The sequence below is a fragment of the Lissotriton vulgaris genome, chromosome 10 (genome assembly GCF_964263255.1).
Source record: "Lissotriton vulgaris chromosome 10, aLisVul1.2, whole genome shotgun sequence".
Lineage (NCBI taxonomy): Eukaryota > Metazoa > Chordata > Amphibia > Caudata > Salamandridae > Lissotriton > Lissotriton vulgaris.
The window spans coordinates 63,875,257-63,899,222 of NC_141698.1; the positions used below are offsets into that span (position 1 = coordinate 63,875,257).

The window sequence follows — 23,966 nt, forward strand, 5'->3', positions numbered from 1 at the left end:
GTGTCTGTCACTCACTACCTACCCCCACCGAAAGCACTGGTCGAAAAAATGCCTACCCTGCTGGGACAGTACCTTCAAAGGAGAACAGTGGGATTCATTAAACAAAGCTCTGACTGCAAAGCAGTCTTTAAACAACAGCAAATCTGTCACTGAGAGGTGTCTGGGAGGCACAGGCCTGCTGCTTGTGGTCGCTCCAGGGGAAGAGGCCTCCAGCTGAAGGTCGAGCCTCAGGAAAGTGGATCAAAGGAGTGATGAACCTGCTCGATAATCTAGTCAACTGGGCACAAGAGACCACTCTGTAGCGCTGCGCATCCTAAAATCTGACACCCGATTGTTGTATGCATGTGGACTGGCAAAGTTTCTGAGATGGGCTTGGTCCATCAGATGCAAAAGGCTGAGAGAAAATATTTAATTCAAGATTTTACCTGTTTGTGTAAATAGTTTTTATCTTTTTGCAATGTGATTAATTTTGAGGTGTAAATGTATATTTTTTAAAGAAAAACTACAAAAAGTTGCCACCAGGGTGCTAATATTGATGAAATGAGTTGTTACCCATAAGTGTTGATTTTATGTTCATGCTTTTAAGATATGTTTTTATCGAAATAAAGCCTTTTTCATACTCACACTAGTCAACTGGGACCAGTTCGGGTTAAGCCGCCTCTCAGCCTTTCATCCATCAGGGATCAATGAAAGGAGCCCCACTGGCGAGGGTGACTCAAAATCCCACCGCAAACCATCCTCTACTGATAGGGTATCGACTGAGGCATGGCTAATGTGACAGACCCTTACCACAAATGTATAAATACCGCATTACAGCACTGATGCTGGACACCAACAAAAAGTTCCTGGAAACTGCGCCCATAAATGAGGAATAACGTGCGGAAATATTATTCTTCATGTACAGAGGTAAAATGTACAGAGGTAAAACGGCACCTTGTTACTACACTGGAAGAACACCCTCGTATTTAATGTAGAAGTGTAAATGAGGAATAACGCTGATACGCACCGCTCAATCTTTCATCTAGCGCTAAACACACAATCAATGTGTGATGAATAAATGTCGGCGCATATGGCTTAATTTATATGTACCTGAATAAAAGTATGCATGGAGCGCCTGTCATAAGCACCAGTTACATTACACACAACTGCACGTTAAAGGCACAAGGGGATTAAGTGATTTGCCCAGAATCAAAGGATGCTAAGGAGGCGACGCCGGGACTCGCACCTGGTTCCTCAATTCCAAAGTCGGCAGCTCTGGCCATTGGGCCCATCTTTCCCCCAAATTCATGCCACGCTCCACAAACTGGCCCACCCACCACACAATTGTTATTTGTAATTAGAAGAGTGGTTTAGTCGCACCGGAATTCGTGTTGTGGTTGCGGCCTCCGCACAAACGTGAAATAAACAAACATCTCACATTTTCTGCAGCCACTGCCCGCCTGCCCGTCTATTCCCGCCCGCCGCAGGTGCAGCCCCCGCACAGAGGCCCAGGTGGGATGCCCCGCTCCCCCTGCCCTCGGGGGCGGGCACAGTCTCTCTCACAGGCCTCGTTTGTTCCAGGCCCGGCTCTCGGGTTTCGCCATCGCCTCCCCCGGCGGGCGGGGGTCCTGGTCCCCGGTGCCGATGGACGCGCCGTCCCAAACAGGCGCAGCCGGCGGAGAGTCTGGGAGCGCATCGCCCGCACAGAGCCCCGGCCCGGAGACGGAGAATGGAGGCCAGGGGCGGCACACAGGCCAGCGGCACCGCGCCCCGGGCGAGCGGCAGCAGCGCCCAGGTGAGTCTGGAGCAGAGGGGCGCAGGGGAAACTGACGCAGGAGAGGTGGGGAGAGGTGGTCTGCTCTGGTGAAGGGGGAGAGGTGGTCTGCTCTGATGGCGGAGGGAGAAGTGGTCCAGTGCCTCTCCAAATTGTGGACCAGGGGTGCACATGTGATTTCGTTACAGTGGGAGGTATGCCCTAGTAGGGGCTAGTTTGTTATTGAAGAGGAAATGTGGCCTAGTGGGGGAGATGTCGGCTAGTGGGGGAAATGTTATGTTAGAAAGCAGAGGTGGGCTGGCTGGTGGGGGAGATGTGGAATAGTGAAAGGAATGTGGTGCAGGGGATGAGATGAGGTGCCGTGGGTGAAATGAGATGAAGTGCAGGAGATGTGGTGGAGTGGATCAGATGTGCTGTGGTGGATGAGATGAGTTGCAGTGCAGGGGATGAGATGAGATGAGGTGCACCAGATGAGATGCGGTGCAGTGCAGTGCAGGAGAAGAGGTGCACTGGAGGAGATGAGGTGCCCTGGAGGAGATCAGGTGCACTGGATGAGATGAGGAGCAATGGATGAGATGTGGTGCAGTGCAGGTGAGATGTGGGGCAGTGCAGGAGATGTGGTGGAGTGGATCCGATGTGATGCAGCGGAGGGCATGTTGCAAGCTAAGGACGATTTCGCCTATTAGGAGAGGAGTGGTGTAGGGCAGGAGATGTCGTCTACTGAGAAGTGATCCTGAGTAGATTTGGTTTAGTGGATGAGATGTGGTCTGTTAAGGGAGCTGTGTAGGAGAGGAGACCTGGGCTAATGGGTAAGAGACATATGAGAAGTAAAGTTGTGGAGTGTCTACATCTGCGTACCTCTTTATGTTCCATGTTTTGCCAAAATCTGCCGCGCTCTGAAACGAGTGCTGATCAGGAAACTGCAGATAGTCCAAAGCGCAGCGGCTCGGCTCATTTTGGGCCTATCTAGGAGAGCTTTGTTTTGGTCTCGGTTCAGGGAACTGCATTGGTTCCCCATCAAGAAGAGAACTTTGTTTAAAGCTTTAACTATCGCCCATCGGGGCGTCTACAACCGTTGCCCCAGATAGCTGTTTAGGAGAATCCTCCACTGTAATCCTCCTGGGACTCTTCGCTAGGCTGTGGCTCTGCATGTCAAGATCCCTAAGATTCGCCTGGTCAGGTCGCCAGGGCGCTCCTTTCCGGTACTGGCAGGCAACTCTTGGAACAAACTTCAGTCCTCTCTTCGTTCGATACAGGATGAGACCCATTTTAGGAAAGAATTAAAAGCCCACTAAACACTGGAACCTCTTACCGATAAACATCAGGGCTGTGCCTTCTCTGCTGGTATTCAGAAACTTCTGAAAACCTGGCTCTTCAGTAACTAGCATACTTAAAGTCTCTCTTAGGTTTTCTGCTGAGTCAGCACAAAGCACTTCAGGATAAACAAGAGCTTTAAAAATGTATTAACATAAAATGTTCAGTGGACTGATTGTGAGCAACATATGGACTAGGTTTGAGTAGCACTGGGACACTCTGTTGGGGTAGCTGTGCGCTTTATAAATTGGCTTCATTAATTAATTTTCCCTCCACTACTAAAAGCTCCGACTCTCAACACGCCAGTCCCCCTTCACCCATCAGAACGGGCAAATAGGAAGCTTGCGTCAGGTGGGAGCAGCTCAGGAAGCTTGGCCCGTCCCTGGCTGCCAACAGAAGCTCTTCAATGGAGCAGAGAGTGAGCATATATCTAGGAGAGGCCTGGAGCGGCTTCTTTCTGCCCTTGAAATAAGGAAAAGATCTGAGTTCGAATTAGTATCGCCAACAGGGTCACTTCTAAGCACTCCTGGACTATGGAGATGGGCAACGTAAAGAAAAGTATGGGAACTACGATCCTGATTACAATGGCGATGGTGTCTGCTAGTGCGGGGCAGGGGCAGAGACTCGTGAAAAAAGCAAAATATTCTGTAACTATTTTGTTGGTTTTCCCCTTGCAGGTAACTGCATACAAAATATAATGCACACACCTTAAAAGAAAAACAAATGCAACTTAAATGTATGTGTGGCAAATGCATTTTTTCTGGTAGGAAAGTTCGGTTGCTTAATGCGATCACTTCAAATACCTGTGGTTGTAGCCGGACGGCCACTGACTTAAATACTGCTCCGTTCGCTGGGGAAATAGTGGTCTGTATTTACAGCAAAAAAAAGCGCCCATGCCTGTGACAGAAAGCACTTTGACTATGTAAGTCATTAGCATACAAATATATTACACACAGTATATGAAAGATTGATGGGCTGCCACACAAAGAGATTGTTTAAATATTTACAGAGCTTTCAAAAGTTACCTTTTCAGTAATACACTGATTGTACCTAGTGCAAACCTTTTTTACAGGTTTCCATGAAAAGTACCCATTTCAGATTCTATCAGTCAGTAAAGCCTATACTGGCTCCCAAGCAACCTTTAGATTTGTTGATTAACCAATGGCGCACATTTACATTTCTTTCAGGCAGCAGGGATCCTGGAGGGAAGGCTTGCTTCTTCTTCAGCGGCCTCTTCCTTCTCTCACTTCACAGTAGAGGACACCCTTCTCATCTTTCAACTGGTGGCAACTTAACTGTTCAGTTACACTATTTTTTTTAAATAAAAAGGTATGAGAACTGTTTGGATAACATTAAGCCCCTTCAGTGCGCATGACGGACCCCGGCCGTCATGTGTCACGGTGGGCGTGTGCGGAGGATGGCTGGGGGCCGTCCAAATCCCGCCCACTATTTAAATCACCCGCACAGGGCGAAAATGTGCGCAGCGCCGAAGGGGTTAATAAAGCTTGGGAACTTTGTTTCCCAGACCTCTTCAACCTCTGGAGATGGGGGATTCCAGGCACAACCTGTAACCCAACTGATAGGACGCGCACCTCACTCCGCCTCCAGGAGCGGCGGCGAGTGCAGGTAAGAGCGGTGAGTTAGGGGGGAACTCGACAGACAACGAGGAGGGAAAATTAAATAAAAAATTAGTTTTCCCTTGTTATCATCTGTGTCTGTATGGTTCCCACCCGCCCCACCACTCTTACCTGCACGGGACGCTCCTGTCCGCCTCTTGAGGAACTAGTCTATATAAAATGAAGCACACTGTGTCGCTCGACTAGAACCCTCTACCTCCCAGCAAGCTAGCTCGCTGAAGTGGCTGCAAAGATGAAACTACAGTACTATACACCATTTTTGAGTCCTTAGGACACTTTGTACCTACTTGTCACCCTACATTGCCAACTGGTAATATCGGCGCATTATAACAACAAAAAATAACAACAAAACTAATCCCACCAGATCTGAAAATTCATTTTCATGGAACAAACTTCAATTAAGGGAAATAAGCTTAGGATAATGGTTAACAATGGACAGCGCTGAAGTGCGTGCTCAGATGAGATCAAAAAGCGCGGAGGTCGGATATTAATACATCCCTAAATGAACCCAGCCACTAGCATATCCCACTATTCACCAACCTGTCTTCCACCCATGCCCCAGTATCAGAATATAAAGTGAGAACACAAGCCCCCCTGAGATTATTCAAACTTTCAAATATTTGTTAAGAAAAAACAGGAATTAATGCTATAAATCGCTTCATTAGCTCAGTGAGTTAATGCATTTGCTGCAGAAGTCTGCAAATTCTACAGTCCCTGGGTTTGGTTAGGGGTGGTCCGAAGTCATGTAACTTACTGTAGCGTAATTACGCAAAGTTACAGCAAAATTATGTGAGCAGCGTAACTCAGCGTTTAGAGATATTTAGTTAGCACAAAATGCACCCTCACAAACAAAATGGACCCGAGGATGCATACGTTAAGACAAGAGCACTAAATGTGACAAAACAAGAACAGCAAAAGCCACTCTCCAAGTTCATTGTTCCTGTGCTCCTGTGGTAGATGTTTGTGCCAAATTACCTATAACTAAGCGAATGGACATAATCACGTAATCTTTAGTAAGTAACACACCATTATTTCAATTACTCAGGCATAATTAAAATTTCATCCAGACCTAGCTTGGATCTGAGCTGACCCACTCAGTATTTCATGTCTCTCAGCAAATAATGTACCTTCAATTACAGAACTAAGAAACTGCAAGATCACATTGCAAATTCTACGTCAGTCTGAATATGTACATGTGATTTGTTTTTTTAATGTTGCCTCTCATCCACAAAGCGTTGTAAAATAATGACTTACATGTTCACAATACTTTCCCTCACAGACTAGGACCTTGTAGCCCTAAACATACATAAGTCACTATTCTCCACTGCACAGACCAGGATTTAGTTCTGTGGATCTCTGGTGCAGCGCATTAACTAATAAAGGTTTCATAATGTACGATAGTGCATATCCCACTGATTAACATAACTTGCATTTAATTTTTATTCAAGCTGTGCTTTAATTTATATGTAGTTACCTGAAGGTGAAAGACCCAAAAAAGTTACAGAATATTTAAATTTTTTCAATCACGCCTTTGATCAGGCCCTCTTGCTCATCCACCCTACCCTCATTACGCGTAGCATAACAGTTCCCATACTCTTTTTAATGCACTTCGACCACTGTTAAGGGCAGTTTATTTGCCTCAACTATGTTCAAGGTGGTATGGCTAACCTTGATATATAAAGAAATCCCTCAGTGGTGGGAATTTCAAGCCCTTAAACTTTCTGCAGTTACAGATTTTTGCATGACGGGTATCTACCTTGTGCAGGAGTTTGGCAGGAGGATCTCTGATGGGAGTTGCAATGAGGCTTCCCAAATCTCGGGTCAAACATTCTGAATTTAGGTTTCAGAAGAGGGAGGCAGTGATCACAGTGTTTTTTGCATCCTGTGTATGCTATCCTACACTTAGCGGGTTCTCTGTTCTTTTCAGTCAAGAGATTGTAGGCGCAGGCGGGACCATGCTTCTGAGGATCTCATCATCCCTTCACTGTAATTGCTTTCAGGGGTCACCTCTAGGCTCCGTTGTTGGTTTTACCAAGGGGATCAAATAGCCTAAAACCTTTTTTGTCAAAATGTTTGAGGTCTTCCAATTGTACCATTACAGATTGCGGCACAACATGGAGAGGGTGTGTTGGTGGAGATATTCTGAAAGGAGTGCAGTGGTCTGATCAATTCCCTTGGAATAGGTCGGACATGTGCATGTGGTCATCATTTCCAAATACCAGTCAGGATGGAGCTGGTAGTGTCAACTGGGCTCTGCATCATTGGAGTAAACTTACCAATATAAAGAATTTGAGGAAGTGTCCACCTCCTGTCCCCATTGGAGACTGAAATCTCCAGAGAAAATCTGAATATAAGAGTAGATGAGTTATCAGTGCTGTGATTAAGGAAATCCTCACTAACGTTGTTTTAAGTAATGTTTAACCACTGATGTATCCATGTTGTGTTTGTAATATTCGCAAAAGGAGTGTTATTTAAGATAATGAATTTGCATTTAAAGCAATTCCTGTGTGTAAGGGCAACTCCGCTGTTTATCAGCTCTATCAGCTCTATAAAAGGTGGAGTATGCTGTTTCCTGGAAGTACAATAGTATCAAATAGGGCCATGATGGGTAGTTTCCATAACAGCAGTCATATTAGGATCACAAATTTGGGTGAGAGCAGATATGGCGGTGTCAATGGAGTGTGTGGACCAACAATTCAGGAGGTACGCTTTGATAGGATGGTGCCAGATAATTCAGTTGAGGTGAGAGGAGCAGGTGCCTCTGATGATGCTTGGTCAAAGTGATCTCTTATGTTTGGGGCGTCTGGTTTAAAGCTGCTTCGAATAATAAGATGCTTTGAGGAATCTAATATCATAGAGTATTTAGGTGCAGCAAGTGTGGTACATATATTGTCCGTGGTGGCGTTTTCAAAGTTAATGTGTGTATTAGGATGCTCAGAAGCAGGTATCTTGTGGAAGAGATGGATTTTTTAAATCATCTTATGCATGTCATCTTACATCAGTTTGATACTGTAAAGTTCATTTTGAGAGGTATGTGGGAGACTATGGCCAGAAAGAGGGGTGTCTAGTAAAGCAGCAGGCTCAGGGATGGAGGTTTTAATATTTAAGTGAAACTCCCAGAAGGTCACACCAGCATGTAGAGTCAATTAATCCACAAAAATATGCATATAGCAGATACTGGCGAGGCTGGAGAACTCTATGCCTTTCTTTTCTAATTAAACACCACTTTTTGGGGAAAAAAAACAAAAAGCTTTGAAAAAAAATCCACCTAAAAGGAAGAACTTCATTAATAATTCTCACTGTATAATATACATTTTCACTATTGCTTACTGTCTTTTCCCTGCACTCGTGCTTTCTCTTGTGCCAGCTTTAAAGGTTTCATTGTGTTTGAGCAAAGCTTCCTACAACAGTAACTACATTCTACCAATACAAGCCACTTTCTCACTTTTTATTTTTTTTAACTAGTACTACCGGTGTAGCACATACGCGGCCTGTCTGAACAGAGAACCTTGCTTATGATACAAGCATAGCTACACTATATAATGGCGCTTTGTCTGTGTAAGTGAAACATAAGTATTGGGTTCCAGGTATCACTTTTGGTCTGAAAATGGAAGTTGACGTGAAAAACAATCTGCAAAGGCAAAAAGTAGATGAATCCCTTGCACTCCGCATTATATAAATACCACATACATATACACACGGAATCCCTACTCGTCCATTCTCTCACAGTACCAGCCAATCCACACACTGCTCCAGTGTTGACCATAGAGTTGGCAGATGGCCACATTGCTGGCAGTGCACTTGGGGGGACTCAGAGACTCTCACTGAAAGTTTCTTATTCTCACACAGGTCATCTCTGTAGAACTGAACATTTGTTATGTTATGTTAAAATTTCTTATAAAGTGCTCGTACACAGATTGGTTTCTTGGCGCTGAACTTAAGGATTTGCTGGGACCTCATGTATTTAGTTGTCAACAGAATCTAGTTATAAGCTTGGGTACAAAGCCAAGTCTTAAGAAGTCTACGGAATCTAACAACATTTTAATTTGTGGGAAATGAAGTGCAAGATCCCCTGTGGAGCGCCCTTTTTATCCTCAAAAGTTAGCAGGTCATCTGTGTCTACATCCTCCCTGTTCCTTGTAGAAATGGCATGACCTTTGTTCTAGCTATGCAGGCTGCAACCACTACCAAGGATGAGGGACGAAGCCTTAGAAAATGGAGGACATCCTACTGGTTGCTCCCAACAGACATTTGCCAATATAGCAATATACAGTGTTAGCCACATGGACAAAGCATACACGCTGCCATTGGGGAACATGTAGTGTTAAAATGGAATGCCTACAGAAATAAAAAGTATAACCCATGAAAAGGCGGTGCAAGTAAGCAAATTATGTGTAAAAGTATTTCGAAATATGCCCATTTTATATACTCCCCTGTTGTTTCCATTCTGGTAGGACAGAGAGACGAGCGAGACACTAAAACCCACGTGGCGGATATTTTGGGCATTTGTAGCTGTCATTTTGTTCATTGTTGTGGCCGGTGTGACTGTGGTGGGCATCCTGGGCTTCTTGGACAAGAAACCAAAGGTAAGAATTCTCAGATTATACCATTTGGGTGTCAGAAATGTAGTGTAAATGCCAATCAGAGAAGTCCCTACCGGATTGTTTTAGATAGGTAACATGCATTTTTTTTTCTCTTCAAATACAATTTTCCTGCATCAGACTTTGGGTGCCGTCAGATTCAACTTGTGCTTCTAAAACCCATCTGCTTTACATCTCACTTATTTACAGACAGACAGACAGACAGACACACACCCTCTACCTCATTTAGAAAAGGTTGACTTTAGACACATTTGCTGACCTATACCCTTTATATAAACCCCCCCACAGCTGATCCAGAGGGATTTCCAGATTCTTTGATTTATTATTATATTATAGTATCAGAGGTACATGTCGCAAATTACATGACTCATTCCCGTCCCCTCCAGACACTTTTCCGGCCCTAGAATTAATGCTTTCCAATTCATACCCCAGTAAGCTTATCTCTAGACTATAAAACTCCATGCTACGTACATCCCTGGTGGTACAGCCAAAGGCCCTGGAGGCTTGGAATTCTGAATTGGAGGAACCTATACCAGATGTTCAATGACAGTTCAGCTGTAGCCAACTAGAGATGCTTTCACAAAACTACAAATTGTGCCTTATACACTTTAAGTACTCACACCACATATATAGAACACCCACGCAGCTTAAACGCATTGGACTCCGCCCTGAGGCAGCCTGTTGCAGAGGCAAGGTCCCTCAGGGAGGTGTTTCGAAATATACGTGAAATACTGGAGGTCAATGAACCCCATCATCCAAAGATGGAATCTTGGGATAGTTCAGGGAGGCCCCAGTCGGGTGCCGCAAGTTACTGGCCATGCTTCTACCTCTAGCGAAATGCAGAGTCTCAATGCATTGGGGCAAATGAACCCCTCCCGCCATTACGGCATGGATTTTAGACGTTACATTTTGTCAGGAACAACTGCATACATATTGGGAATTGCTGCCACTGGCATCTAGACCCAGAGATATATGGGAACCCTTCTTGACTTGGTTGTCTGCCTATAATTCAGCCCATGAACACACTGCACCACTCACCCACAAACCAGATCAAAACACCAGACTAACAGATAATTAGTAACCCCTAAGACATGTATGCCGAGACAATACTGTTGTCCATCTCACCGAGGCTCATTACATTCATCAATACTCCGTAAAATGTGTTCTGCAACAACAACACTATGATATGTCTAAGTGTACCATGATATATGATTTAAACATGTGATCAAGCTGTGTTGCTTCCTTTTGTTTTTGTTGTTATGGATGATGTGATTTAATTATTGGCTATATTATGATACACAACCTCATATATATGTATACTGACTCTTATGTGATTTGCCTAAATGCCAATAAAAAAAAAATAAAAAAAGAGAAAGGGTTGACTTGCACTGCTTAGAGCTGAGCCCAGTCACAAGGCCGCCCATCTCTTCCTTGTAATTTGTCTTCTCCCATAACCTATTGGAGACCATCTTTGACAGACTGAGTAGTTCTGGACATAAATATGGATATCCCCTGCCTTATCCGTGGCCATCCGTGTCATATTCGGGGCGGGAAACAGCATTTACAATGCTGTAAACACAACGCAGTAGTTTACATCGCGGTTGTTACAACGACCGCGTTGTTACCACGCGTGCAATTACATCGCAAGTCTTAATAACGACTTACTGTAGGGGGCTGGCAATACCAGAGAATGTGTTGGATTTTAAAACATTTATAGAGCGCAGGAAATCACCCTCAAACATCCAGGTCTTTAGTTTCTTCTGAACTGCTGGAGCTGTGGTGCGGTGCTGAGGAGTAGGGGAGGTTGCTCCAAGCTTTAGTTGCCAGGTGCGAGAAGGAATGTCCTGCGCTGTTGGCTCGACGGATCTGTGGGGTGTTTGAGAGGGAGAATGAGGCTGATGGCAGGTGTCTGGTCGGTTGGTGGAAGGTCAGGCGTTTGTTAATGGATGCTGGTCCTTCGTTTTGCAGGGCCTTGTAGGCATGGGTCAGCATCTTGAACGGACATCTCCTCTGAATCAGGAGCGAGTGTAGTTTCTTGATGTGGGGGTGTGATGTGGGTAGTTCTGGGGAGGTAGAGTATGACACTAGCTGCTCAGTTCTGTATTGTCTCGAATCTCTTCAGGAGGCTTGCAGTGATTCCTACGTAGAGTGTGTTTCCGTAATCCAGTCTGCTGGTAATGAGGGCCTTCATGATGTTCCTTCTGGTGTTTACCGGAAGCCACCTAAAGATCTTGCAGAGCATGCGAAGGGTGTGGAAACTAGCGGATGAGACTGCGTTGACTTGTTTCTTCATGAACAGCTTGCTCTACAGGATGATGCAGAGGTTGTGGGCATGGTCTGTTGGGTCGACGGGTGTGCCAAGCTCCGCTGGCCACCATGTGTCATTCCATGGCGAGGTGTTGATCCCAAAGATAAGGACTTGTGTTTTTCCCGAGTTGAGTTTGAGACAGCAGTTGCTCTTCATCCAGTCCACGACCTTCATCATGCATCTGTGGAAGTTAGCTTTTGGGGTGGAGGAATCTTCAGACAGTGAGAGGATGAGCTGTGTATGTTATGTTATGTTAAATTTTATTTCTATAGCGCACGGCTACTCAATAAGAGTGTCCCGGCGCTTTATTTAGGCAGCTCAGTGTGAAAAACATAACACCATAAAAACAGAGACAAACAGGGGAAAGAAAGACATCCTAAAGGTTAAAAAGCCAGGTCTTGAGGCTCTTCCTAAACAGGAGCAGATTGGGTATGCGCCGCAAGGCCAGAGGCAAGGTGTTCCACAACTGAGGGGCCCTTAAACTAAAGGAGCGACCCCCGGTACGGGCCTTCCTCACTCGGGGGACCACGGCCAAAAACAAAGATTCCGACCCCAGAGATCTAACCGGGCGATAAAAGACAAGCCTGCGCTGTAAGTACCTTGCTCCAGAGCCAAAAAGCGCTTTGTGAGCCAGGGTCAACGCTTTAAACATAATCCGCTTCCGGATGGGCAGCCAATGAAGCGACTGCACCAACCCGGATGCTCTCGCTCGCCTATGGAGGCCGAAGATGGCGCGAGCCGCAGAGTTCTGCACAACCTGTAGCCGCTGAACAAGATAGTCCGGAAGACCCAAATAGAGGACGTTGGCATAGTCCAATCTGGAGCCAATTAAGGCTTGCACAGTGATCTTTCTATGCTCTTCTGTGAGCAAAGGTAGGAACTTCCGGAGCATCTTAAGAATGCCAAAGCAAGTGCCCGTCAAACCAAGAATATGTGATCTCAGCGTCAGATTATTATCAATCTTAACTCCCAGATTTTTTTGTATCATCGGCATAGGAGAGGATGTTGAGTCTGTGTGATCGGACGGTGTCGGCCAGGGCGTCATGTAGGTGTTGAAGAGGGTCGGGCTGAGGGACGATCCTTGGGGGACTCCGCGGAGGATCTCCTTGGGCTCTGAGGTTAACAGTAGGAGACAGATCCTTTGGGTACTGCCGGTGAGTTACGAGGTGATCTATTTGAGGGTGTTTCCTTAAATCCTGATGTTGTGAGGTCTGTTGATCAGGATCTGGTGGGAGACAGTTTCAAACGCAGTTGACAGGTCCAGGAGAATGAGAGTTGCTGCTAATGGTTGCATTTTTAAAATATACTTACAACTGAAATTTTATTTATAATTAATGTGCAGTTTGAGAGGCTTTTTGCTGATCTTCGACCTTCATATCAGAGAGCACCTCCTGAATCCTCTATTATTGGCTTGAATAGAGCAGATGCATCGTATATATATTAAACACACTTTTATGATATTATCTTTACTGCTGCCCAGACCTGAGCCTTTAAGATTATTGGAATCTCTCTGCTTTTTGTTCCTGTATGACCTTTGTAAGCTGGGCAGTGGCACAATCACACAAGTCTCTAAGATATGTCTTGCTCTGCCTATTGCACTGTGGCCTATGATTAGGACATTTGTCTAAATTTAGATTTTTCTAACGCAGATCTTCCAAGTAGATTCGCAACCATAAACCTATGACTCAGAATCTACTAAAGAAGTGAGAGTGGACAAATGAAAGGAAGTGGAATGTATAAGAAAAGAAAGATCATATATACACATTCTAAACAATGATATACCATTAGAAAAGGCATACCCAGCTTTTTTTAACTGCATACCACATAGTGTAGCCAATGATTAGGAAAAAAGTGCTGACAAATGTAGTGTATGACACATTCTGCCAAAGTTTTCTTGGATAGGTTGACCCCCCTTCCCCCTCAACATACTTGGGCAGGTTAAATGTATTGTAATATTCCAACAGTTACCGCTTCAAAATGTCTGGGGTAAGAACCAATTTAGATAGATAATGAACTGTAAAAAGCAGGATTTTACAGAGTTTCCGAAAATGTTCTATGGGAAAGCTCATGGAGCTCCCAATGGGAAACATCCATTACAACGCAGTCATTACATCGCAATGCTTTTACAATGCAACTGTTACAATGCAACTGCCTTTACAGCGCATGCCATTACAACTAATGTGACTACAATGCATGCCATTACAATGTGAACAACTATTATTCCTTTCTTTTCCTATCACTTTGCACATGAGAACTCCTATGAACACTTTCCTATGCATTTTTTGGAGCAACCATGATACAAATTTCATTAAAAATGTATGCATTACCAGAACATTTCTGAAAATAGAAATTGGATTTATTGTTTCAAATAACCCCACGTGTGATCTGTTTATTGTGCCTCTCTCTTGCCACTACTGCAATACATGAGTTAATATCGTATTTCTCCTTCAAAGTAAAGGCCAGGAGGACCATACTGTTGCATGTATCATACGTTACCCAGGTCCTAGGGCTTGTCTTGGGTAACCCCATTAGTTTATAATGTCACCAGATATCTGGCACCTTTGGGTGTCTAATTACTCATGAATGCAGCTAGGGGCCAGTGTGCGCCAGTTGGGAGATCCAGGAAAAGTGCTTCTCATCTCTGCATGAGGCTTTAGTGGGACTGTAAACCTGTAGTTTCTGTATCTGCAAAGGATGGCCTTTAGGAAACTGTTGATTGATCTTCCATCAGTGTAATAACTTCTGTAGATGTTGATTTACCTTGGATGTTTTCATTCTAGTCACCAAAACTCTTATGTCATTGGGTGTCCAGTTTCTCTTGGATGGTGTACATGTGAAGCCAGCAAAGATTAATGAGAGGACTGCATGGTTGATTGATCTTCCATCAGTGTAATAACTTCTGAAGATGTTGATTTAACTTGGATGTATTCATCCTAGTCACCAAAACTCTTACGTCATTAGATGGCCAGTTTCTCTTGGATGGTGTACATGTGAAGCCAGACAAGATTAATGAGAGGACTGCATGGTTGATTGATCTTCCATCAGTGTAATAACTTCTGAAGATGTTGATTTTACTTGGATGTAGTCATCCTAGTCACCAAAATTCTTAGATCACTGGGTGTCCAGTTTCTCTTGGATGGTGTACATGTGAAGACAGCAAAGATGAATGAGAGGACGGCAAGGTTGATTGATCTTCCATCAGTGTAATAACCTCTGAAGATGTTGATTTAACTTGGATGTATTCAACCTAGTCACCAAAACTCTTACGTCATTGGATGTCCAGTTTCTCTTGGATGGTGTACATGTGAAGCCAGACAAGATTAATGAGAGGACTGCATGGTTGATTGATCTTCCATCAGTGTAATAACTTCTAAAGATGTTGATTTAACTTGTATGTATTCATCCTATTCACCAAAACTCTTACGTCATTGGGTGTCCAGTTTGTCTTAGATGGTGTATATGTGAAGTCAGCACAGATGAATGAGTGGACTGCATGGTTGATTGATCTTCCATCAGTGTAATAACTTCTGAATATGTTGATTTAACTTGGATTTATTCATCCTAGTCACCAAAACTCTTATGTCATTGGGTGGCCATTTTCTCTTGGATGGTGTACATGTGAAGCCAGACAAGATTAATGAGAGGACTGCATGGTTGATTGATCTTCCATCAGTGTAATAACTTCTGAAGATGTTGATTTACCTTGGATGTAGTCATCCTAGTCACCAAAACTCTCACGTCATTGGGTGTCCAGTTTCTCTTGGATGGTTTACAGGTGAAGCCAGCCAACATCATTGAAAGGTCTGCATGGTTGATTGATCTTCCATCAGTGTAATAACTTCTGAAGATGTTGATTTAACTTGGATTTTTTCATCCTAGTCACCAAAACTCTTATGTCATTGGGTGTCCAGTTTCTCTTGGATGGTGTACATGTGAAGCCAGCACAGATGAATGAGTGGACTGCATGGTGACATGCATACTAAGACAATATTGAGGCTGTCTGGCGTACACCAGGTTTGTGTCTCAATTGACATTTCAGTTGTGTGAACTTTGCTCACTCTAGCCTTGGACTACAACCCTTTAAGAAAACCACTTTTAAGAGAGTTATGCTTAATTTTTCCCCATCGAGAAAAAAGTACAAGTATTGCGCTGGATCAAGTTCTTATATTTATAATAATAATGACATTTGTAGAGCGCATGGAAAAATACGCCATCTCGGCGTGTCCCCGCGCTAAAAAAGAGAGACATAAACTCATAAGGGGGGGGGAGTGGACAGAGCGAGGCAAAAAGGGCAGTGGTGGGCTATAAGGAAAAAAGAAAAGTTTTGAGTTTTCGTCGGAAAATATTTTCTGAAGGCTCTAGGCGGAGATGGATTGGAAGTTTGTTCCATGCTGTGGCTGCCGTCACTCTGAAGGACCGGCCTCCCATTTTTTCTCTCCTGTAGCGGTGGGTCACAAGGGTGCCCGTATCGCTAGATCTTAGTGATCTTCGTGGTTCGTATCTGGTAACCAGACCTGACAGATATCTGGGGGCTTTGTTCCAGATAATCTGATGGCATATGAGGAGTGCTTTGTATTTTATTCTTTTTTTCACTGGGAGCCAGTGGAGGGCATCCAGGGTGGCTTTAGAGTTAGCCCTTCGTGGGAGTCTAAGCACTAGGCGAGCTGCAGCATTTTGCAGTATTTGTAAGCGATCACAGCACCCAATCGTCCATATGAGGTGAATTCCCAGCCAGGGAAGATGGTGCAAAAACAGAGCTATGCATTTGGTAAAGATGCAAGGTGCAAGCCTGAGACGTAGGGCAAAGCACTGAACTGATAGTGTTGGCCTTTTACTATAGTACAAAGGTAGTGGTGAACTTGTGGGTGCAATGGAAATAGAAAGTAGTGTGCTGCAGTTCTGTGGAGATGAAGAAGTCACCGGGATTATCGAGTATGGAATAATATGCTATAATTGCACCATTTTAAAAGTTTGCTTCTAAAGGTATTTGCTCATTCTCCTTCGATCTAGAATCAGGCGCCACCTATCAGAGTTCTTCAATAGAAGGAACTTCCTAGGATATAAACCTTGAATGTTTTATTTTTCCTTTCCATAACATCCAGGATATTTTTCTGTAGGGCTTGAAGTTGCTGGTGGTGTTCCTTTAGCAGAGACACAAAGGAAGATTCACAACGAATTACCGTAGCAGACAATGTCGAAAATCTATCTGTCTGAGGGTATGCCCTGCCACACTGTCATATGAACTCTAGACCCCCCCCCGCACCTCAAACATGGCTAAGGTGGGCGTCAAAGGAGAGGAAGGTGTCTTGTGTGCCTGCACTGCTCCTGTAATTCTGCTCCTGGAGCACCGCTCCACCAGAGTGGGGAGAGACACGCTGAAAGTACAAGTGCTAATGGCAGATTTTTAAAATATTTTTACAGTGCATGATGACTTCCTGTAGTTTTGGTAGAGCTATTTTCTCTAATGTGAGGTCATCAACTTTGCGGATTCAGTGTCCAACTTTGTTGCTGCAGTGCTTTTTCATTATTTCCAAATAAAGTTGGTCCATCAAAGGACATGTCCAGGCTTTTTCTTAAATATCTGAAAGAACCAAGAACAACAAAGTTGCCTATAGTCTCGGAGAAGTACACAGTTTGCCTTAGATAGTATCTTGCAAGGTCCACAGGGGAATCAAAAGGGCTGCTAAGATCATTCACCCTCTTCCGGATTGCTTTGGTCTGTGCACTTGTATTCTGGTAGATTGTCCAGGATGAGCATTTGTTGTCTCATGACTGTTAGTCGAATCTTCCCCACCTTCTAGTAGGAGAAGAGAAGTGGCTGAAAATACATTTGCTTGTTTACCTATGTGATCTTATTTTCCTGACATTCCTTTCTGGCATTGCACAGGGAGTGACTGGATTTCTGAGTCTGCACTTTAAATGACAGCATGTTTTGAACTGCTTCAGCAGGCAGCACGGGTTATTGTGTGGTGTCTCTTGTGTTTCCAGACATGCAACATAAGTACAGAAGGTTGCCAAGTTCTTCACACAGAAGACAGTCTTCTCCAAGGTGAACCCATACTGGAATAATCCTGAATGACCCGTGGACTTGTCTTTAAAATCAAACCAGAAACAGTTTTTCCATTGGTCGACAAAAGTAGGTCAACTTTATTGGCGGTCCATTCCATCAGGCTGTGGTTCCTTCTCGCATCAATGGAGCAGTCTTTGGGTACTGAATCATTAGACCTATAATTTGGGCAACGCACTGATTCCACTTGTTGCCATTTTCAGTGGATTGATCAATGTCCGAATTTGGTAGCTTTCCATAGTGAACTCCTTCCTATGCATTATAATCCCCCTCCACCAGCCTCTTCTGCCTCTTCCCAATGAGCGGTATCACAGGTGTATCTGGATGATAGCACCCTAAGGGCTGGGCGCAGGACTTTGAAGCTGGCAGACACCGGTTTGAGACAGTAAGGGCTCGCTGTCGTGCAGAGGCTGTGGGAATCTAGAGTAGACTTCCTGCTCCATACTCTGCAAAGACTCTGAGAAGACCACTACTGGTGATATCACCATAGGAGGAAGAGGGCCATACGAAGAAAGATCTGCATAACATGGGTACATGTCATCCTCACTGGTCTCCTTGGCTTCTGGGAAAAAACAGATGTTTAAGTCCTTTGGACCAGTAGCATCTTCAAATTCCTCGTCTCCTCAGTATCTTCTTCCTCTTCAGTTTCCTGGCTAGAAGAGGTTTCCTCCTCTGTGTTGGAAGCAGAGGATTAATACATAAAGGTGACTTTTGTGTAGACATCCATTACATTACTATGAGTTACAGTACAGAATACTTCTCCAATTAAAACAATAGTACGAAGGTATCAATGATTGCAGCGTAGGAATGTGTGTGCGTGTGTCGTATCAAAGGCAGTTTCATCTGCAAGGGTAAACAAGCAGTATCTGCATGGTAACCGGGACCAGACACGCACAGCATTTACTTTTGCTTAAACGCGTGCATGTTTTGCATTGGGTTGTTTTGCCACTTGTGCACATTTGGCGTTTCCCTTGCGGGAGGGAGCAGCGGTGCCATCTGTTTTGAAAGCGTGATCAAGATCATTAAAAACAGATGGCGCCACAGCTCGCTCCTGCAAGGGAAACGTCAAACGTCCACGAGTTGCAATACAAATTAATGGAAAACATGAACGTGTATAGGCAAAAGTCGTGAGCTATGACTAAAGATCCCCCTAAGCGTAGGCGAGACCTAAAGAGCAGTCCTTCGATGAAGTTGGTATTGTGGATGACTGGCCATCAACTGAGAGGGTGTCGTTAAGGATGGCTCAGTGCCAACATTTGTAGTATGGATTGGAACCCCAAGGAATATAGCTGGCTGTCCCAATTGTCCAACTGTTCCAATCAAGATACAGAATATTAATACCTCAGTTAGTAATCAGAGCAAAATGGGAGAAAAGGTAAAGAACCAGAGACCATGGTTCAGAGTAGTACCAACAGCAACCTCAGCTCATCAGAACCACCACTGGTTAATATTTACAAAACAAAGGACTGCACAAAGACTTTAGAACAAATACCAAAATGTGCAACACAGTTATCTATTGCCAGCAGCTTACCTCTCACTCAGCCCAGGAAGAATGTAACTGTCCCTCTTCTACATCAGCGGGGCCAGTTACATGTGGAGGAAACCAAAGCAGGACATTCAGTGCTCAGGTGAAAATAGTGGTCTGAGAAGATCGAGTCTAAAGGGGTCTGTAAATACCAGAATTCTGTAATTAATGAAGGGATTGGAAAGAGAATGAGGAAGGAGGCAAACAACATAGTGGAGGGATGCAGGGCTGGGTGAAGAACTGGTCTGGAAGCAGAAAGCTGAAACAACTAGGCATCTACCCAGTGCTTGTGAAGGTCTTTTATGCCATTACAGTCTTTCTACGGTCTTTCTACCCAAGATGTTTCACTCCTAAACCGGAAGTCAAACTAGGCTATCTCCTATTCCAGTTTCCATTTTCCAGTCTTCCACACTCTCCATGCCTGATCACTTCTGGACTTATATGAGGCCCAAAATCCTGGGTACCTGTCAGCATGCACCAGACTTAGTGCTCTTGCGTCATGTTCCGCAACATTCCTGACACTCGGGTGTCTTTCTGACCTCAACAAGACTGGCATAGTCTATGATGTTAGCTGCGCTGATGAGATAGCTGATGAGCTGGATTATACTGCTAAAAAAAGAGGCGGTCTTGGCACTGGTCAACTGCATAGCGCTTGATGACAGGTTGGACTTTGGCACCAGAAATGCATTAGATGGATCTATGTCTAGCAACCCAGTTGCCTTTTGCTGAAGAACAGCCACAGAGAGTTTTGACACCGTAAGAAGCAGAATTACAATAGGTGGTGACCTAGTCTAGTGTTTTTTCTGTTTGCGCTCTTTGAAGGAGGAAGATGAGAAGTACTCTGGACAGATTCCATCCTGTACAGCGAACAATGGCCTCCTTTTAGAAAATGTCTCAATTCTGAGAGGTATGATCAGCATGCAAGCAGTAAATATGCTGCTGAAGGGGAAGAGCTAAAATAATTTTCTTTGCCCCACAGGTCTGTTAGGGATTTTAAAGAAGCTTTTACTGTTTAAAAGAGTCCCACCATAATTACTGTGCAAAAGGCCAATCATTTGTAGAAACTTCATCCTAGGCACAAGCCGCCCATAGACAAGGACAGAGAAACCCTGACTTATCTGCTCTACTGAAAGGTGGTAAGTAGAACAATTATTCAGAAAGAGCAAAGCTCTGTAGTATTCCCTTGCACTTAATGTGCGGTAGAAAATCTATGCTATGGACGCCTTTAAGGCAAATGAAGCTCAAAGAAAGCTTTGCCTCCTCATTAGCTTAGATTAGAGGTGGATTGGCTGTCCATAGTGCAATGTTAAGAGTGTTTATCACTGCTGTTCAACATTCTCTAATAAGGATTACCAGCCAGGTGAAGGGGGGAAAAGGTAAGCATGTGCATCTATCAATGATTTAGCACTGCAGAACTATTTCAAGCATTTTTGAGGTAGGGTCATTTTAATGAAATATAACCATAACGCTAGCCTAGCATTGTATAAATCACTTGTTTGCTTTAAAAACTAGTAGTCACCTCAAAAAATAAACAACAAATACATGTAGATGAATTTGCTTATATGCTGGCTGATACATATGTAAAATAATTGGCAATAGTTTAGGAAATTGTCCATATTCCCGTTAAAATAGGCATGGCAAGTATGTGATTTAACCCAAAGAGCCGGGGGCAGATACACTCCAAGAGTAATGGGAGTAATGGTCTGTAGCAAGGCATGCTGGGTAATGACAAATGGTACACATTATACTGAGGGTCTGTAATTAGCTAGTTACAATTCAGAAATCCAAGCAGTCACATTTGTAAAATGATCAATATTTATATGTGTATGTGAGATGAGGGACAGCCACTTCATGTCAGAAGAAAGGATAATTAGCAGCAGAAGCTTAGGGATAGACTGTCACTTATAGAAGAAATTCTATCTATCATGGGATGGTAAGGAAAATAAACCACAAGAGAGAGATAATGGACAGTGGCCCAAATGTACTTTACTATATGGAAACTTGCATTTGCGCAGGACTCGCGCCCTGAGGATCATCTCGGTGCTAGGCACAGCAGGTTGGCATGAACAGTCACCAGAGACTTAAAGAGAGATATTAAATAGCCATGTTTCTAATAGCTTTTTGAATTTGACATGATATTTACTTCTCAAATCACAGGACAGCATTGGATCAGCAAAGGGTCTATGCGATGACCCAACCAGGTCCTCGTGTTGTACTGGATGCGCTTATACAGAAAATAGCATAGTGACTTTTAGGAAGGTGTAGGTTGTGTTATGCGACTTACTGTGATCAAGTGTAGTGCAAGTCAAGTCATTATACTTTTATTCGACACAGGTATCATAAAAAGTACAAACATGAAATACACACATAATTATAAAAACAGTTCATTATTTACAAAAAGACATATAAGAGTTATGTGGAAAAATTGACTTGATGAGCATTTTTTAAAATCTTAGTCCTAATGATCCAGGCACATGATAAGAACTTTGCAACCCCACAAATAGTAACCATAGAAGAGGTGTCGGAGATAAGAATACGCAAAGCTGATTTGTAATCTCTAACACCAAGATTCTTTAGTACTGGTTTTAACCATTTCTTCCTAGGTAAGATATATGCCTTACAGGCAAAGAAAAAGTGGCCCAATGATTCTTCGGGATTTATACACCCTGGACACATTGTATCCTCTTCCCTCCTATTGTTCCATCTAGATGTAAAAGTTTTGAGGGGCAATGTTCCATGTCTAAATTTAAGATATAAAGTCCTTTCCCGAGGAATCTGAATGAAGTCCAAAAACAATTCCAGTTTTAGGGTGCATTTATGGGTCAAAAAGGTCTCGGTCAAATGACCCCAGTTTGGGTTCTGATGCGCCTTGGTCTCTATCCAATCCCAATATAATTTTTTCACCACTTGTTTGGGTGGAGGTGATTGGGATACCCAAGCGTCGCTTAAACCCACACTTGCTACAAGCTTTTTTAATGCATTTAACCATCTGATTTTGCCAGAGGTGTTTAATTTTAGTATTTCATCTAGCACAAGGGCATAATTAGCTAGTTCGGGGGTCCTCCTCAAACGAACCCAATATAAGAGGGGACGGAGCTGGAGGATGTCCCCAATATACTTTCTACCCAGGTCTAAAAATAAAGGTTTAAGTGGGGTAGAGGATGGAAGCGACACCAAGTCCCTCATAAACTTGTTCTCTGATCGGACAAGGTCGTTGGTATTCTCATTGCCCCACAGTTCCGAGCCATAAACAGCTGAGGCAATTGCTTTCCCCTCGTAGACTGATAAGGCAGGGGCAACTGGCCTGCTTATAGAGAGGCGTTGGTTTTTTAAAATAGTGCCGGAGACCCTTTTAAGATTTAAAATCATTTTACATATATGGGGTTCCCATTTCAAATGGTTATTAATCCTAACACCAAGATAGTCAAACTCATCGACCACCTCTAAAGGAGATCCATTCAAGGTCAAGTGGATATTCCTATATTTCCTCTTAGCGGTCATGACCATTAGTTTAGTTTTGGTCGTGTTTATTGTAAGTCCCCGTTCCTGACAAAAAACACTAAACTGATCAAGAAGGGTTTGGAGACCTGTGGGGGTTTTTGATAAGAGGAGGGTGTCGTCGGCAAAGAGGAGGGATGGTGTTTTCTCCCCAGCCACGATGGGGGCATCGGCCGGTGTATCTTGCAGATGTTTCACAACCCCATTTATAAAGAGGGAAAATAAAGTAGGGGCCATCACACACCCCTGCCGCACCCCTCTGTTGACAGGTATACTCTTAGTGAGTTGCCCCTTCGCCCCCCAGCGTATCTTTGCATATGTACCCTCATGGAGTTTGATGATAAGATTTAGCAGGTAAGATGGGAAACCCATATCCAGTAGGACATTCCAAAGTTTAACACGGGGTATTACATCAAAAGCCGTTTTGAGGTCAATAAAAGCCAGGTAAAGGCTCCCTCTGGCTATTGACACTGTTTTCCAGAAAACTGCACAGAATCTGAAGACTTGGTCAATGGCCCCAACATTGTTTCTGAATCCGGCCTGAAAGTGGGACAGAATGTTTCCTTCCATAAGCCAGCCCTCAATCCTATTTACAATTACCCTGCCAACTACTTTTTGAATAACATCAATTAGACTAATTGGTCTGTAGTTGGCAGGGTCCTCTCTCTCACCCTTTTTAAAAACGGTAACAACTTCAGCACCCTTCCATGAGTCCGGTACCTGGTGGCCTAAATGAATAAGGTTCAAAACATTTACAATAAAATCAGCCCAAACCAGTGGGTTAGACATCAATAAATCACCCGGTATTCCATCCGGGCCAGGTGCCTTACCCGGTTTTATTTTAAGGATTGCCTCTTGCACCTCACGGGGCGAAAACAGTACATCAGTAGAGCCATCATTCCCATGGACCGTACAATCAGTACCTAGTATAGGGGATACTGGCGCAGCTTCTACGGAGCCCACGCCATATACATTTGAGAAGTGGGAATACCATTGGGACTCAGTTATATGGTTTGGTATGGGCTCAGCGCCTCGTCTATCCATGACGTTGATCAGTTTCCAAAATGCAGTGGCATTTTTCCCATGAGCCGCTTCCTTTAGAGCCTGCCAATGTTCCTCTTCCCAATCTTTTTTGGCTTTCATAATACTAGTGCGATACTCATTTCTAGCTAATCTAGCAGCTGGGGCATCCTTATTTTTAATAGCTAGTGAAATTGCTTTCCTTTTCTCTCTACAGGAGGCAGTGTACCAAGGGTTCCCCTT

The 23,966-nt window shown here is 43.9% G+C and overlaps 1 protein-coding gene across 1 annotated transcript in view; it reads left to right on the plus strand.

Moving 5' to 3' along the window:
- Positions 1–1,658: 1,658 nt before the first annotated feature.
- Positions 1,659–23,966, plus strand: part of BRICD5 (BRICHOS domain containing 5) — a 102,516-nt gene continuing 80,208 nt past the window's right edge. The window contains exons 1-2 of the mRNA XM_086940478.1: positions 1,659–1,774; positions 9,159–9,290. Coding sequence (XP_086796604.1) covers positions 1,709–1,774; positions 9,159–9,290 — 198 coding nt within the window. The 5' untranslated portion in view covers positions 1,659–1,708. The remainder of the gene's footprint in view (positions 1,775–9,158; positions 9,291–23,966) is intronic.